The sequence below is a fragment of the Arvicanthis niloticus genome, chromosome 12 (genome assembly GCF_011762505.2).
Source record: "Arvicanthis niloticus isolate mArvNil1 chromosome 12, mArvNil1.pat.X, whole genome shotgun sequence".
Taxonomy (NCBI): Eukaryota; Metazoa; Chordata; class Mammalia; order Rodentia; family Muridae; genus Arvicanthis; species Arvicanthis niloticus.
In genome coordinates this window covers 63,441,531-63,455,011 of record NC_047669.1, presented here as the reverse complement: position 1 = coordinate 63,455,011, position 13,481 = coordinate 63,441,531, and the positions used below count along the sequence as shown (strand labels likewise).

Here is a 13,481-nt window from a genome sequence, read left to right as displayed (position 1 = left end):
TTCATACATACTTACTGTTCTTTGTTCCTTGAAACAAAATTGGTCTTTTCTCTAAGTACCTAACTTTTCTCTCAACTCCAGATCCCTGTATACATTCTGCTTGGAGAAGAGATATGTTGGGTAGTCTTAATAAGTACTTTTAAAAACTAAACTCCTGGCACACAATGGCATCTACATGAGTCATTGGAGAAAACAGAGACTTCCAACAGTAGGTGAGGCGGGGCAGGTAAAAGACAGCTCAATAGGGAGACTTAAGGAAAAATGACAAATCATAAATGTTTATTTCCAGTCATAAGTCATACTTCTGTAATTCAATTGTCCTAGCTTAAATTAGGTATATTCTGCCCAAAGAATTCATTCATTACCAGCTGCTCAGAGGAAGAACATATTTTTTCCAATCTGCTTTTATAACATTTTAATTACATGCAAGTATTAAGGTCAGTTCTAGGTTGAGGAACTAGCAATACAATAGATGCAAATAGTCAAAGAATAAGCAAGACAATAAACACAAATAGTCAAAGAACAAAGCAAAACAAAGTTCCATGATCACTCCTGTGATCACTATTTCTAAGGGTTTATCAGGATGACCCAAGTATCTGAGCCTACTTCCCTGTCCTAACCCAAGGTCATTTTCATGTCTGAAGCCTATTTTCTTGTTCTAGCCTAAAATCACTTCTTTGTTTTAGCTTAAGAAGAACATTTTTGATGAAATATTTTACTATAATGAAAATTTTTCAGTAGCTACTTGGAGGGTTCCATGATGCTTAGAATTCTGTTCTAGCCTATATTCTTTTTAAAGACATTAGAATATTGAAGTTGGACATTTAATAGCCATTCTAGGTATGGCAATTAAGATGTGCATAAGCCAGGGAAGGGGACATAAGTTCATTGCATAACTTCTTGAGTTTTGTTTTGTTTTGTTTTTAAGTAAAAGTCATCTCCCTTCCCCAGAGATGCAGGATGTGTTCCTTTTTGAACTTTGAGGGGGCTTTGAAATGAAATGACTCATCTAGATTAACAATTACAGTGATTATGAATTAGATACAATCTGAGGAAGAAATGAGAGTGAAATGGGTGAATCAGCAGGACTTAATCACTAATTGAAAATTGTATTTGAAGTTAAAAGGAGCATACCCCCTGAAAGGTACAAAAGAAAGAGTGAGCAGATAAATGAGTGTTCTGTAAAGGTATTCTGAGGTATTGCAAAATGCACTCTGCAAAGTTCAATGCTTTCATCTCGGGAGGTAGTCCTTGAAAATGCCTTAAGAGAGTCATCAAAAAGTCGAGAAAATAAATATGTGGCTACCAGGCAAAAAAGGATTTCATATGATAAATTAATTGTATTAAAATTATCAAAGAGCCTAGAAAAAATAGGATAAAACATTTAACTGTAACATTTTTTTCTCTTTTCTTCCTATAGGTGCAATTCAGAATAGCTTTCCAATGACTACGGAATACATGAGCAATGCTTAATCACCCTCCAAGCTTGTGCTGATTTTAAGGACTTGCCCCATTGACATATTAGACATATCTTGATGACAATAGTCATGTTTTTTTTTTTTTGTAGTATTGCAAGTTAACTCTATTGTTTTAGTTTATTTTAATTTCTTTTGTATTTAATTTCTATACGTACATAGACTCCTAAATATATGTATTTTAGAAATATATTAAGGAGACAGAGACAGGTCTGAAGTCCAAACTTTATTACTATCTCCAGTGATTTACATATATAGGGCTATAAATGTTAACTTTTATTGCATTAATTAACTTTTTATTTATAGCCAAATTACTTTTCTGTGAGGAAGTAAGATCAGAGGTAAAGTAGGGTATCCATGCTACTCCTTATAAATTAAATACTGACTCTTAATTTATGATAAGTTCGTGGTTTGATGAATTCATGGTTCCGATATATACAAAACACTGGAAATAATTACCTAGGCCAACAAAGAATATATTCCCAACAAACTAAGCTATTACCCAAACCCAAGATCAAATATATTTTAAAATAAACCTCACACTTTGGTTTGCTTTTTTCTACTTAAGATGTAAACATTCACTCAGTGTTTACTTGGTAAACATCCATTGTTTTTCCAAGAAAAGACACTGATTTATAATGAAGTATCTCATCAAATATATCACATATGAAGAGACCTCAGAATTGTAAGGCTTGCTTGTATTTGTGGTGTGCTTAGGGAAGACTGTCATGAACTGTGAAATATTTAATGAGCTGAATTCAAGAACATTGCAATTTTGAGCAGTAACAAGTAGGTAGTAGATAATTAATTCATACATGATAGAAGAATGAATGGCATCCTCAGTGGTATGGGACTAAAGCTAAGTGATAAAGAAATGTAAAATTCTGAGGGTTAAAGGCGAAAAAAACCGTAGAGAATGAACAAGCAACACAGACACAAACTTTAAATCTGGGAATTCGGGGCATATGTCTTCATCTTACCTCACAATAGACAAGGAATGCAAGCAAATAAGGGTGTGGAAAATGCAAAAAAGATCATACTAAGAATAACCGTTCTAAGTTAAATGCCCATAATAGATGGCATGAGGAGTAGAATGCTAAGTAGTATCTCTAACATCCATAGAATCAGTCCAGAGGGTAGGGTAAGGATCACAGAGCACAAATGTACACATTCAAATGGGAAGTTATTTAAATAACTCCTTAATTCTTGTTGCTCAAATCAACCCTGGGGTAAAAGCAGAAATGTATTTAAAAACCGTGGACTATATAAGGTGAAAGATTATATCTATTTTAAGTATTTCTTCTAGAATAAGTAGCTTTATGTCTTTACGATACTATGCACTTCCTCCTAATTTGGTAACACTAATTTTCAGGGTAGCTGTTACTCTTGAAACTGGTCAATTAACATTGTCTGGAGAGTCTCTTGTTTGTTAACATGCCTCAGAGTGCACACACCAGATATTTAATTACGTTGAGTTTTATGTTTTAATTCTCAGCGATTGATACTTAGAATCTTGTTCCTGATATATGAATAAATAATCTTAAAGCACACATGCATATATGTACATGTATATATACATGTATATTACACACATATACATATATACACATATATGTAATATATACATATTATATATGCATATATATTATTTTATGATTCATTATGAGAAAATCCAGTTTCCAAGAGTGGAACCATTGTTTAATTTCAGTATATCAAAAGTTATAGAGATGAAAGTAACAGCTGGCAAATACTAGAAGGTCTTTCTGAAAAGGCTGTTTCCTATAATCTTTATATGACCAGCTGTTCACATGCTCCTCATACACAACAAAGAATGATGAGCTATGTAAGGTATTTTTACCACCCTCTTTGTTCATGTTCCCTGTCTGAGGTGATGGATGCTGAACACAAAGTTGTGATTTTGCTTTTAGAAAGCAAAGATGAAATTGTTCTACCTGGGTAGTATGCTTGATATTTTAATCTATAGAAATCCATAGATAAAGAAAAACTATAAATGTAAAAATAATAAGATAGTTCCTTCCTAAAAATATTATAAATCTTCCTATAATGGACAAAGTGCTTTAATTTAAAGGAAATGAAGATTACAGTTCCTGGGTGGTCAAATGTTTACCTACAGTGCACCAGGATTAGTTTCAAGACCCAACGTCACTTAAGAATCACACATGTACACATGCATCCATGTGCATACATACACACAGACACACACACACACAGACACACACTCTACAGGTCTCTCATTAATATATAAAAGATATGTAGGTATAATTATTGTGGGGTAGGAAACCTATCAACATTGTAATATGTGTCTCAAGCAAATCTCATCTGTACATTTGGCATGTAGAGACATGCCTTTGATATTATACTTGCACATTCTCAATCCCAAGAAACCCCCATATTATAAAAATATAGAATAAAAATATCAAATATTTTCAAAATACAGTAAGAGGAAGAACATTCAAAACCCTCAGAAATCTGTGGCCTAGCCCTAGCAAGAGCACCATAATCATAATGATGACATTAAATATGGAATATTTTTTTCCATAACAGTCTTAACTACAAGCTATATTAGTGCAATTTCTACTGGTATTTGCACTAAGTTTCTCCAGATATTTGGGTCAAGATTCAAGACCTGGAGAGTATTCATCAGGAAGTGAAACGTTTTTAAAAGACAAAAAGAATAAAGTACATAATCAGCATTTTGCCCAGGGCAATGTGATTTCCCAGGTCCTTCAGCTGTTACGTTACCTTAGCAGAGACAAATATTAGTGGTAATTAATAATTTCCTAGATCCCAACCGCAAGCCAACACTTAGAATGACAGAAGATGTATGAGTAGATTTTCTTCATTTGAAGTTGTCTTCAGGCATTGCTGTGGCTCTCATTTTTACCGAGAAAGCTTGCTCTTGGCCACTTTAAAACTAAAAACTAGAGAAATACTACATCAATAAACACCATTTCTTCCCTATGGTGGATCATTTTCCTATTTACCTTCAGTGAATACAGATAGATGTGTCAAGATATATATACTGAAGCTGAACCCCTGAAATATGCTTGAATGTATTTAATGATCATTGACTATAAATTTGGAATGGCAGTCCAGAGAACATACTTAAAAGCTCTACACAAATCAGTCATTCTCAATCGCAGGTACATCATCTATGAAATATGATTTAATCAGGAATAAATGAGGTAATGAGTCAAGAGCTCACCACAGTTACACAGCATAAAATTGGCACTGAAAATATTATTCCCTTTAATTTCCCTTGGACGTTAATGGAAAGATTTTCAGCTGTGTCTGTGCAGTACCAAAACTTGTGGAGTGTCATTTGAGGTCTTAGTTTTCCACTACTATAAATATGATGCATGAGTGTTTGTGAGTGTGATGTTACATATGTGTACATACCCATTCATGTGGATGCATGTGAATAAATGCATAGGCAATGTTTTATGTGAGAAAATTATCTGGGTGGAGGGGCTATCCCCATCACTCTCTACAATTTATTTATTCTTTTTTTTTCTAAAAGTGAACCTACAGACTCTTGATTTTGGCTAAGCTAGTGAACATTAGCACTCAGTGGATACACCTGACCTCGCAACCCTTACACAGGGATGCCAATTGCATACAACTGAGTTCAGATTTTTATGTGGGTGTTGGTCTTCTAAACGTGCACATCCATCACTTTCTCAGCTAAGCCATTTTCTCAGACCCAGTATCCTACAATTATAATTATTCACACATACTAATTATACAAATCAATCAGATTTTCCTGTGACATTTTCACATACACACCCATGTTGCCCTCAATTCCACCCTCCCTACCAGTCCTCTCTTACGTATTATTTTCTTTCATTTTCTTTTCTGATAGTCTCAAAAAAAATAGTTTTTAAAGCTATTACCAAGAGGAGACAATTATTTAAATGGAAATTATAAAACCACTGCAAAGTTTGAAATTTTTCTCCCAATACCATATATATACTTAACATTAAGTAAAATGCAAATGCTGACACAATAGTGAGGTAAAGGCAAGATGGTAAGCAAAGGTGAGTAATAGTTTTGAGGGGAAAAATAAAACCATTTTTGTTCTATTTTACATTTGTCATTAAAAATGTTAACTATGTGCCTGAATAATATTTCTTAACAGATAATCATAAAAACAATCCAAATTACTGCAAATACTTTATTGTATTGAATTATTTTTATTGAAAAGTTATCATTCTTTCTGTCAAATAAGGTCAGTATTTAAGCACTACTTTCTTATCAGTCTTTCAAATTAAACTTGTACGAACCATTTATATTTTCAGCTAGCCCAGGTGGTTCATAACTTTAATTTCAGCATTTTGGATGCAGAACTCAATGATCTCTCAAAGTTCAGGGCCAAGCATGGTCTACTAACAAGTTTCAGGACAGACAGATCTCTGTAATGTAGAGGTCAGTCTCAAAAATTGAATATAAAATTTAATAAAAGATCTATTTATACTTTCAGAGAATCATATGTATATCTACTAATTCCCTCTTCATTCCATCTGTATATGGGCAGTAGATTTACCAACATCTTTATCAAGTTGCTTTCATTTTTCAAGAGTCAGGTACTAATGGTCTACCTAACTATCAAACTTAGACATGTTTGAAATGCTTCCTGTCTTACATAGGCCACAATATCCTATCATGGATGCCATGACTGACCTTTCCAAACCATCCAATGTATTAGACAACTGAATAAACCTTCCAACATTGAACTGGGTCATTCCTATGGTAGAGACAAATGCATCCTTTCCTACAGTTGGTTCATGTTGTTTCTTCTCCTCTATCACTGTCTTCATTTACTCTAGGCATGGTGAAGCTCTCTGCTCTACCTAGGTTTCAAACTAGGAGATCAGAACTTGTGTTTTCTGTGCCTTCAGTCACCATGAGAAAGGGAAAGAAACAGGATATAGTAAAGCACTTTACAGCTGAGCCTCACCATGAGGAGACAATGAAATTTTGCTAAGATACAGGATGAATGCCAAAGACTCTCTAGGACCATTGAGTAATCAATCATATGGTATCTTCTGCTGTTTCACATAATTTTGCTGGAAGGTTATTGCTTCATCACATGTGTCTGATGTTTTTTCAATCTATATTCTTTTATTTTCTCAACAACCAATATGGACTAATATTCTCTTTCAATCCACACACACACAAAGATTTGTCAACAAAACAGTAAACATCAGTTTTTAAATGCCATGTAATAGAAGTAAAGACTAAGCAGCAATTCCAAATAATGACTAATCAAAATTGATATAAGAAATCAAATTATTGCTCTGTATTGTAATTTTTACCAATAATAATATAAAAATTAAAATCTCCATAGAGTCTCTATGAAATTTGGTTACAAAACGACTACAACAACCTTAAATAAGAACATAGTTAGCAGGCACTCACCTTATATACCATCTAGTGATTGTTAACTTGACAAAGTGACACCAAATGTAAATGTTTCCCTGTGCATGCATCTGAGTTGTGTGTGTGTGTTTGTATATGTGTGTGCTCTCGTTGTTGCTGCTGATGTTGTTGCTGTTGCTGGTGTGTAAGATTGATGGCTGCCTTTTGAAGTGTTGGGAATCAGACCAAATGTCTCATGAATAGTAAGCACATACACTATAAACTAAACCACACCTTCATGTCCACTCTCACATTCCCACATTTCCAACTTTGTACCTGTCTGCATTTTTAACTTAACAAACAAGCCATTGATATTAATTTGTATTCCATATGATTTTGAGGGTGGGGGTACTGACAGGGGCATATTTGACCCAACAAATGCCACATGACTAATAAAATTGGTTCTCCCTCTCCCAGGTGCTGTCAACCGTCCAAAGCTCCTCAGCTAACTCTTCGGTTTCATGAATGTCTCCATAATTCTTGTCAGAATTATTGTTGCCCCGATCTTGTTCAGGTCTTGTGCAAGCAGCCACAGGGCTGTGAATTCACATCCTCTTTAGAAGGTGTCACTTCTATTACTTTTCTGGCTCTCACACCCTCTAAATTTTTAAATGTACCTAAAAATTTAATGCTATGTGAAGCATGTGGAAACTAGAGCTGTAGTTATTACTTATTTGCTTTTCTATTTGATATACTTTAAGTTCACTTGTCCTAATACGTTACCCTAACCATTCAGTGTAATGCAGAGATGCAAGACCTTTTACTGACACCATCCTAAAAACTGAAAAGTAATACATGTGCCTTATGACCTTAAGTAGAACCTCCAACCATTGTTCAATAAAAAAAATGTATAAAATTCTAATAAACTTGCCTAATGGAACAAAGAAGATTAAATAAATAAATAAATAAATAAATAAATAAATAAATCATAATTAACCAATTCAATGATGAGATAGTTCCACGATTCAGTGAATTAGTGTCTCTGACCATATAAAATATTTCTAATTACAAATGAAATTTTATTGTTTTAAACAATTGAATAAGTGAGATAACTCTATATTTATTAGATTTTATCTGTATGCTGATTGTTGGATAACATGAACAATATCATGCATAATATGCTTGACATTTTACAGATACCATTATCACAACTGTTCTTTCTGGCTGAATAACTTGGTCAAGCACTGACATATGTTAAGGTCCAAGTTGTCCATGAGCAAATAACTGTTCTGTGAATTTCAGTTGCTTCTTCAAGGTCAAGAGACCCTTGGTCACCTGGGCTTTATGCTCTCAGAGGCAATGACTTGGACTTTCCCTATAAAATAATTTAATAGTGCAGAGCCAAAACCCTACAATCAACCTAAAGTCCTTCAAAGATATCTTTGCCATATCTATGGTGACAAAGGTTCTTAAAAGTCTTTAGCACCCCTCTTAGTTATTTTAATCTAGGAGTGTCTGTGATCATGATGCCATAGTCTTTAATATAACTAGTGGTTCTTGATTAATTGATAGAGGCACAGTCAATGTATGTACCTAAAAAAATGCTGTCAGTGATTTAGTAATAGCACCATTGTAATTTAAAACAGTGAAGAAGCATTAAAATATTTAAAAGGGTACCACCAAGAAGTACACGTGTTTGCTGAGCAATTAATGGCAGCTTAACTCTGTTAAATGGCAGAATGTTACTTTTAATACGAGAGCCATCTGCTTCTTAATGTGTTCCTTTATCATGTAATTTGAAAAATTAAAAGGAATTGACAATATTTTAAATAGTCTTAGCCTCACTGTAATTGGCAGGGTAGGAGGATGCAAGAACTTCAGATTTTTCCGAATTCAGTGAAACCAGAAAGTCATGGGTGTTTCCTTTCTAAGACCACTAATGTTGTTTGAATGACTTTGCATATACCAAGAGACATATTAATGGCATAATGGATAAAAATAAGGAAATGGCATTAATAAGAACAAGAAGAGTGCAGAGCAGACTCTCTCACCTACTTACTGAACAGTTTCTTTTTTTTTTTTTACACTATCAGAGGAGCACTGTTACAAAGAGAATGACCCTTAAAAAGAGATAAGTAAAAATGATTTCCCCAATGTCAAATGCCAGAGGAAGCAGAAGGATCAAGTAGAGAGTCTTTCCAAAGTGGTCATTCTACCTAGCCCTTCAGCTCTTGCCTGTGAAAAGCAAGTTGTACTGTTGAGCCTGGTTACTAGCTTCAGACTGCATAGCACCTTCCTCTGTCTCACAACAAACCAGCTCATTTGTGAAAGAAGGCTGTGTTATTTACAAAATTACACGAAGCTTGACCTTGTTTTTTTCTTTACTGAATGAAGTTCTTTTGTTCCCTTAATTGCTTCTCCTGTAAGATATTATGTCCTAGAGAACCTCAGCCCCCTGAGCCGATGAAGAAACTCATCTGACACTCGGGACCGTCCAACTGTGCCTATTGCTCACTGGGTTCAGATTCAGCTTGGGAAATGAAAGTGAGAACCACAGGCATCAAGCCGGGGAGGGAATCCTCTGGGCTGTTCACTGACAAAAGGAATATTAATTTATAATGCCTATCTTTCCTAAGTTAAATGGACATGCGGTTAATTCAAAAGAAACCTCACAGAAAAAGAATGCTGGCAAAGAATTAGAACAGGGTAGACAGAGAAAGGGTTCAAGAGAAGCCATACTGTCATAGCCTATACATAGGGGGGCATTTGTGGAGTTTAGGTAGTAGGCATCCACAAACCTGGTCTCTGTCTTCAGAAGATACAGATATCTCTAATGGAAAATTATTAGCATTTGCCTAGGAAGAATAAATGTAAGCAGATGTCCAGATTCACTCACTGGGTGGGCATTTTACAGGACCTTTCCCCACATTTTAGGCTAAAGGATGTTATGTATGGCTGACACACTTTGAAAAAGAATGAAATAACCCTGCTGGATTCACTAGAGCAGCGTTTCTGTTTTACATGTGTGAACAACAGTAACAGATTGGCACTAATCATATTAAATGATTCTTAAAAGAAGATGAAAATGATTTTAAACACCCAGAAAGTTTCAGAAGCGGCCTTTTCCTAACTCATATTGGGAATGAGACTTAAAGACAGCAAATACCCTGCTCATGGGAGACACACTAGAGATTTATGACAGCAGAGCCTGGAACCACGTCTTAAATAGAAGGTAGAAATAATTGTACACGTTAAAGAATTATAAATTCCTTTTCCTGGGTAGCTAAGTTCAGAGTTGACAACCTTCTTTTATTAGATATTAATCTTTCATTGGAAATGGAAGGCTTTCAAAGGAACATTTCTATTTCAGTTTTTAATAAAAAGCTCTCATTGTCGTGAACAATAACACAGATCTGAAAGTAAAGGCTGGAGCTATTAGGCCTCCTTAGCTAATTATGGTATTGGCATCCACTTAAGTTAGTTGGTTTTTTTTTTTTTTTTTTTTTCAACTTGGGCCATTTTCTTCCATTCTACTGTTGTGGTTCAAAACGCTTTGACTACTTAAAAGGGAATACATCATCGTTGCCTTCCCCCAGTCAAACTGCACACCACTTTCCCGAGCAATAGCTTCAATCATGCTTCATAAAATCCCCTGCAAGTATATTGTTGGAAACATAAATCAGCCATCTGAGGCTTTAGTATTTCCAAGGCAAGCCCGAGGGTCAGTGGCTTGTAGGTTTTCACAGCTCCATCCAAAAAAAGAAAAAAAAAGAAACAAAAAAAAAAAAGGAAAGAAAAAAGAACAAACAGAAATGTGAGTTACACACGGTTCATTAAAAAAAAGAAAAACAGCTCTCAGTGGTGTGTCTGATACTTGCTGCTGCACCCGTAATTAGAGAAGAAAACAGCAGCCTAGAGAAATTTAGACTCCAGGATAAGGACTTGTGTTTCCAGGCATCTTTGACTTCATTATGGCACATGGCACAGCAATACTACATGCTTGTTCACACAAAAGCTAGTTCCCCCGGATACTCAACTATGGCCCTCTGCATGTTATGCCACTGCACGAGACAGAGAGATCTTCTTCATAAAGATGCCATCCGTCTGCCCTGTTTCATTGACAAGGAATATGGGTTCCCCTGCAGGCTTTCTTCCTTACCAGAGTTCTCTATAACCACCCTGTGTGCTGATTATAAATCAGCTAAATCACAATTTCAAATGCATACTATATCGAGAGACCCAAAGTGTATCTGCCTTTGTGTACTGTTTATGCTTAGATACTTAAACATTCCAACCTCTCCCCTGTCCCTGAATTCCACCACACTTAGCATCAGCAATGATAAATGCACAGTCTCCACAACTGTGATGATTTTCTCCCGACAGCGCACAGGGTAGTCATCAATCTGCACAAACTTGCCCCCATATTTCTTCACACGACACTCACCTAATTGCAATTGCACCCAAGTTAAATTTTCAGACTGCCTTTTCGGATTCAGAACTGCCTGTCTGTGTTATAAATGAACAGTTAAACACAACTACCACCCCTCCCCCCCCCTAAAAAAATGACAGCTCTGTATCTTGTAGTGAACAAGTGTATGCTGATCTTTGCAAGAGAGGTGACTGGATTAATGAACAAGACTACTACGAGCTTCTGATAGATCTATCTGCAATTTTTCTGAGACTGAAATATTACCCGTTCTCTATTAGGATGGCAGGAAGAGGCACTTTATAAATTAAAGCAGTGTCTGGCATGTGAGTTTGTACTTCAGAACATAAAAATCTGCATCCAATCGTGGTTCATCATTTACTAACACTGTAGTTTGGGAGAAAGACACAGAAAAGAAGTCTTTACATTCAAAATGCCAAGCCCTACTGAGGGATGATAGAAGGACACTGTGTGCAAGAGCAGAAACAAGCATTTGTTTAAAATGGAGTTCTACCACCCCCTGCTGGACCACACGAGCAACACAGAAGCAGTGGGGGAAAAATGCTTAGAATTGGATTTAGAGAACATATTTTAACTTATCTTGCATTTTATTAATTTCGCAGAAAATGCCGCACAAATAATAAGGCATTCCTATACTTCCATCTAACTGAAAAACCATAGATATTCTCTTTGCCTTTAAGACTTCCACCAGTGCATATTTTGGTATTTTGTCTCCCCAATTAAATGTCCAAACTTGTCTGGACAGTTCAAACGTTTGGAATGATTGTGAATATATTTTATGTGAACGTGGACTATGGAAGGCAGAAAGATAAACTCATAATGCCTACCATCTATATACAGATTAGCAAAGATCGATTCAACCAATTGTCCCTAGGGTTATTCTACCATGTTTTTTTCTCCCCCACCCAAATTAAAAAATAAATAAATAAAAAGGTCCCTAGTTCTCCCAGTGCTCCCCAACCTTACAAATCCCTTACAGGTGTAATTCAAATCAAATGACAGAACGTGCTTAGATTATGCTATATTCAAAGGGGGGGGGGGTCACAATGAACGCCTGCAACACAACCCTAGTTTTAGCCATTTGCTGTTTTACAGCATCTATGGCCCCTGTTAGTTTCCAACATAAATAAGCCATCAAACGTTCACTTCACAGCCCCCCAAAAAATTGGTCTTGGGAAAGGAGAAAAGAATCTCCAAGAACTGAATTTCTTGCACACCACGGAGATTTTTGATAAAGGACTTTAATGCTGATAGTTTTTGCCTCTTCTGTAAAACATCACCGTGCCCTTCCCTTCCGCAACCTCAGATATTTAACTAGGCATACAGAGCAACACACTCGTCCAATTTCGGGTGATGAGAGAGAATAGCCAAAAAGAATATCCCAGAAGCAGCAGCAGTTTCACCACCCCTGATCTCTTTCACACCGATGCCTATCTCCAATTCCGCACGGTCCTCTCTTATTTTAAGGGGTCTTTCGAGCAAACGGATAGAATTGTAGGGGCAGCGAAAAGAAAGAGCTAAAAAAAATCCCCAACAGTCGTCTCAAGAGCCACCGCAACTTTGGTGCCTTGGTTTCGTTGCCCGGGTGCCTCGCTCTTTGCCTTCTCCGGGTTGGATGGAGGGTGGGGGGGGGGGAGGGAAAGTAAGCAAGAAAGCCGCACACTCCTACCTTGCCCGCTACTGACAAGCAACCCGAGCAGGTAGAAGGAGAGGAGGAGGCTCATGTTCAGGACGTGACACCGGCGGACAGTTCCAAAGTTATTAAGTCCAGCCCCGGAGAGAGAACCTTCCGCTGCCACGGCCGCCTCTGCTAGCCCGCCGGCGCTCCCGGGTGCCCCAGCCGCCCGCAGCCCGCGCGCTCCTCCTCGCAAAGTGACTGCAAGCTCCGCGCCTTGCCGCACTATATCCAGGCGGCGGCGGCGGCGGCAGCAGCGGCCGCCGCGGCGGCAGCGGAGCCGGCGGGAGGAGGCGGGGGGCGGGACGGGGCGGGGAGGCGCGGCCCCGGCGGATCCCTCCGCGCGCTCGCCCTGCTAGCAAGGCACGCGCGGCCCCGGGATTCGTCCGCAGTAGAACCCAAGCCGTGGGTTCGAGCCTGGGAGTCCCGGGCTTTTCCATACATGCCCATGGTGCATGCTCACAAGTCGCTCGGGGAACAGGGAACGCTGGATACCTGCATCCTC

At 37.3% G+C, this 13,481-nt stretch overlaps 1 protein-coding gene across 2 annotated transcripts in view; it reads right to left on the bottom strand.

The window, feature by feature from the left end:
- Positions 1-13,246, bottom strand: part of Ncam2 (neural cell adhesion molecule 2) — a 409,037-nt gene extending 395,791 nt beyond the window's left edge. The window contains exon 1 of one of the 2 annotated variants that reach the window (XM_034514690.2): positions 12,971-13,246. In XM_034514690.2, the coding sequence (XP_034370581.1) occupies positions 12,971-13,025 (55 nt within the window). In that variant the 5' untranslated portion in view covers positions 13,026-13,246. The remainder of the gene's footprint in view (positions 1-12,970) is intronic. The other variant, XM_034514691.2, reaches the window with a different exon arrangement.
- Positions 13,247-13,481: the final 235 nt, after the last annotated feature.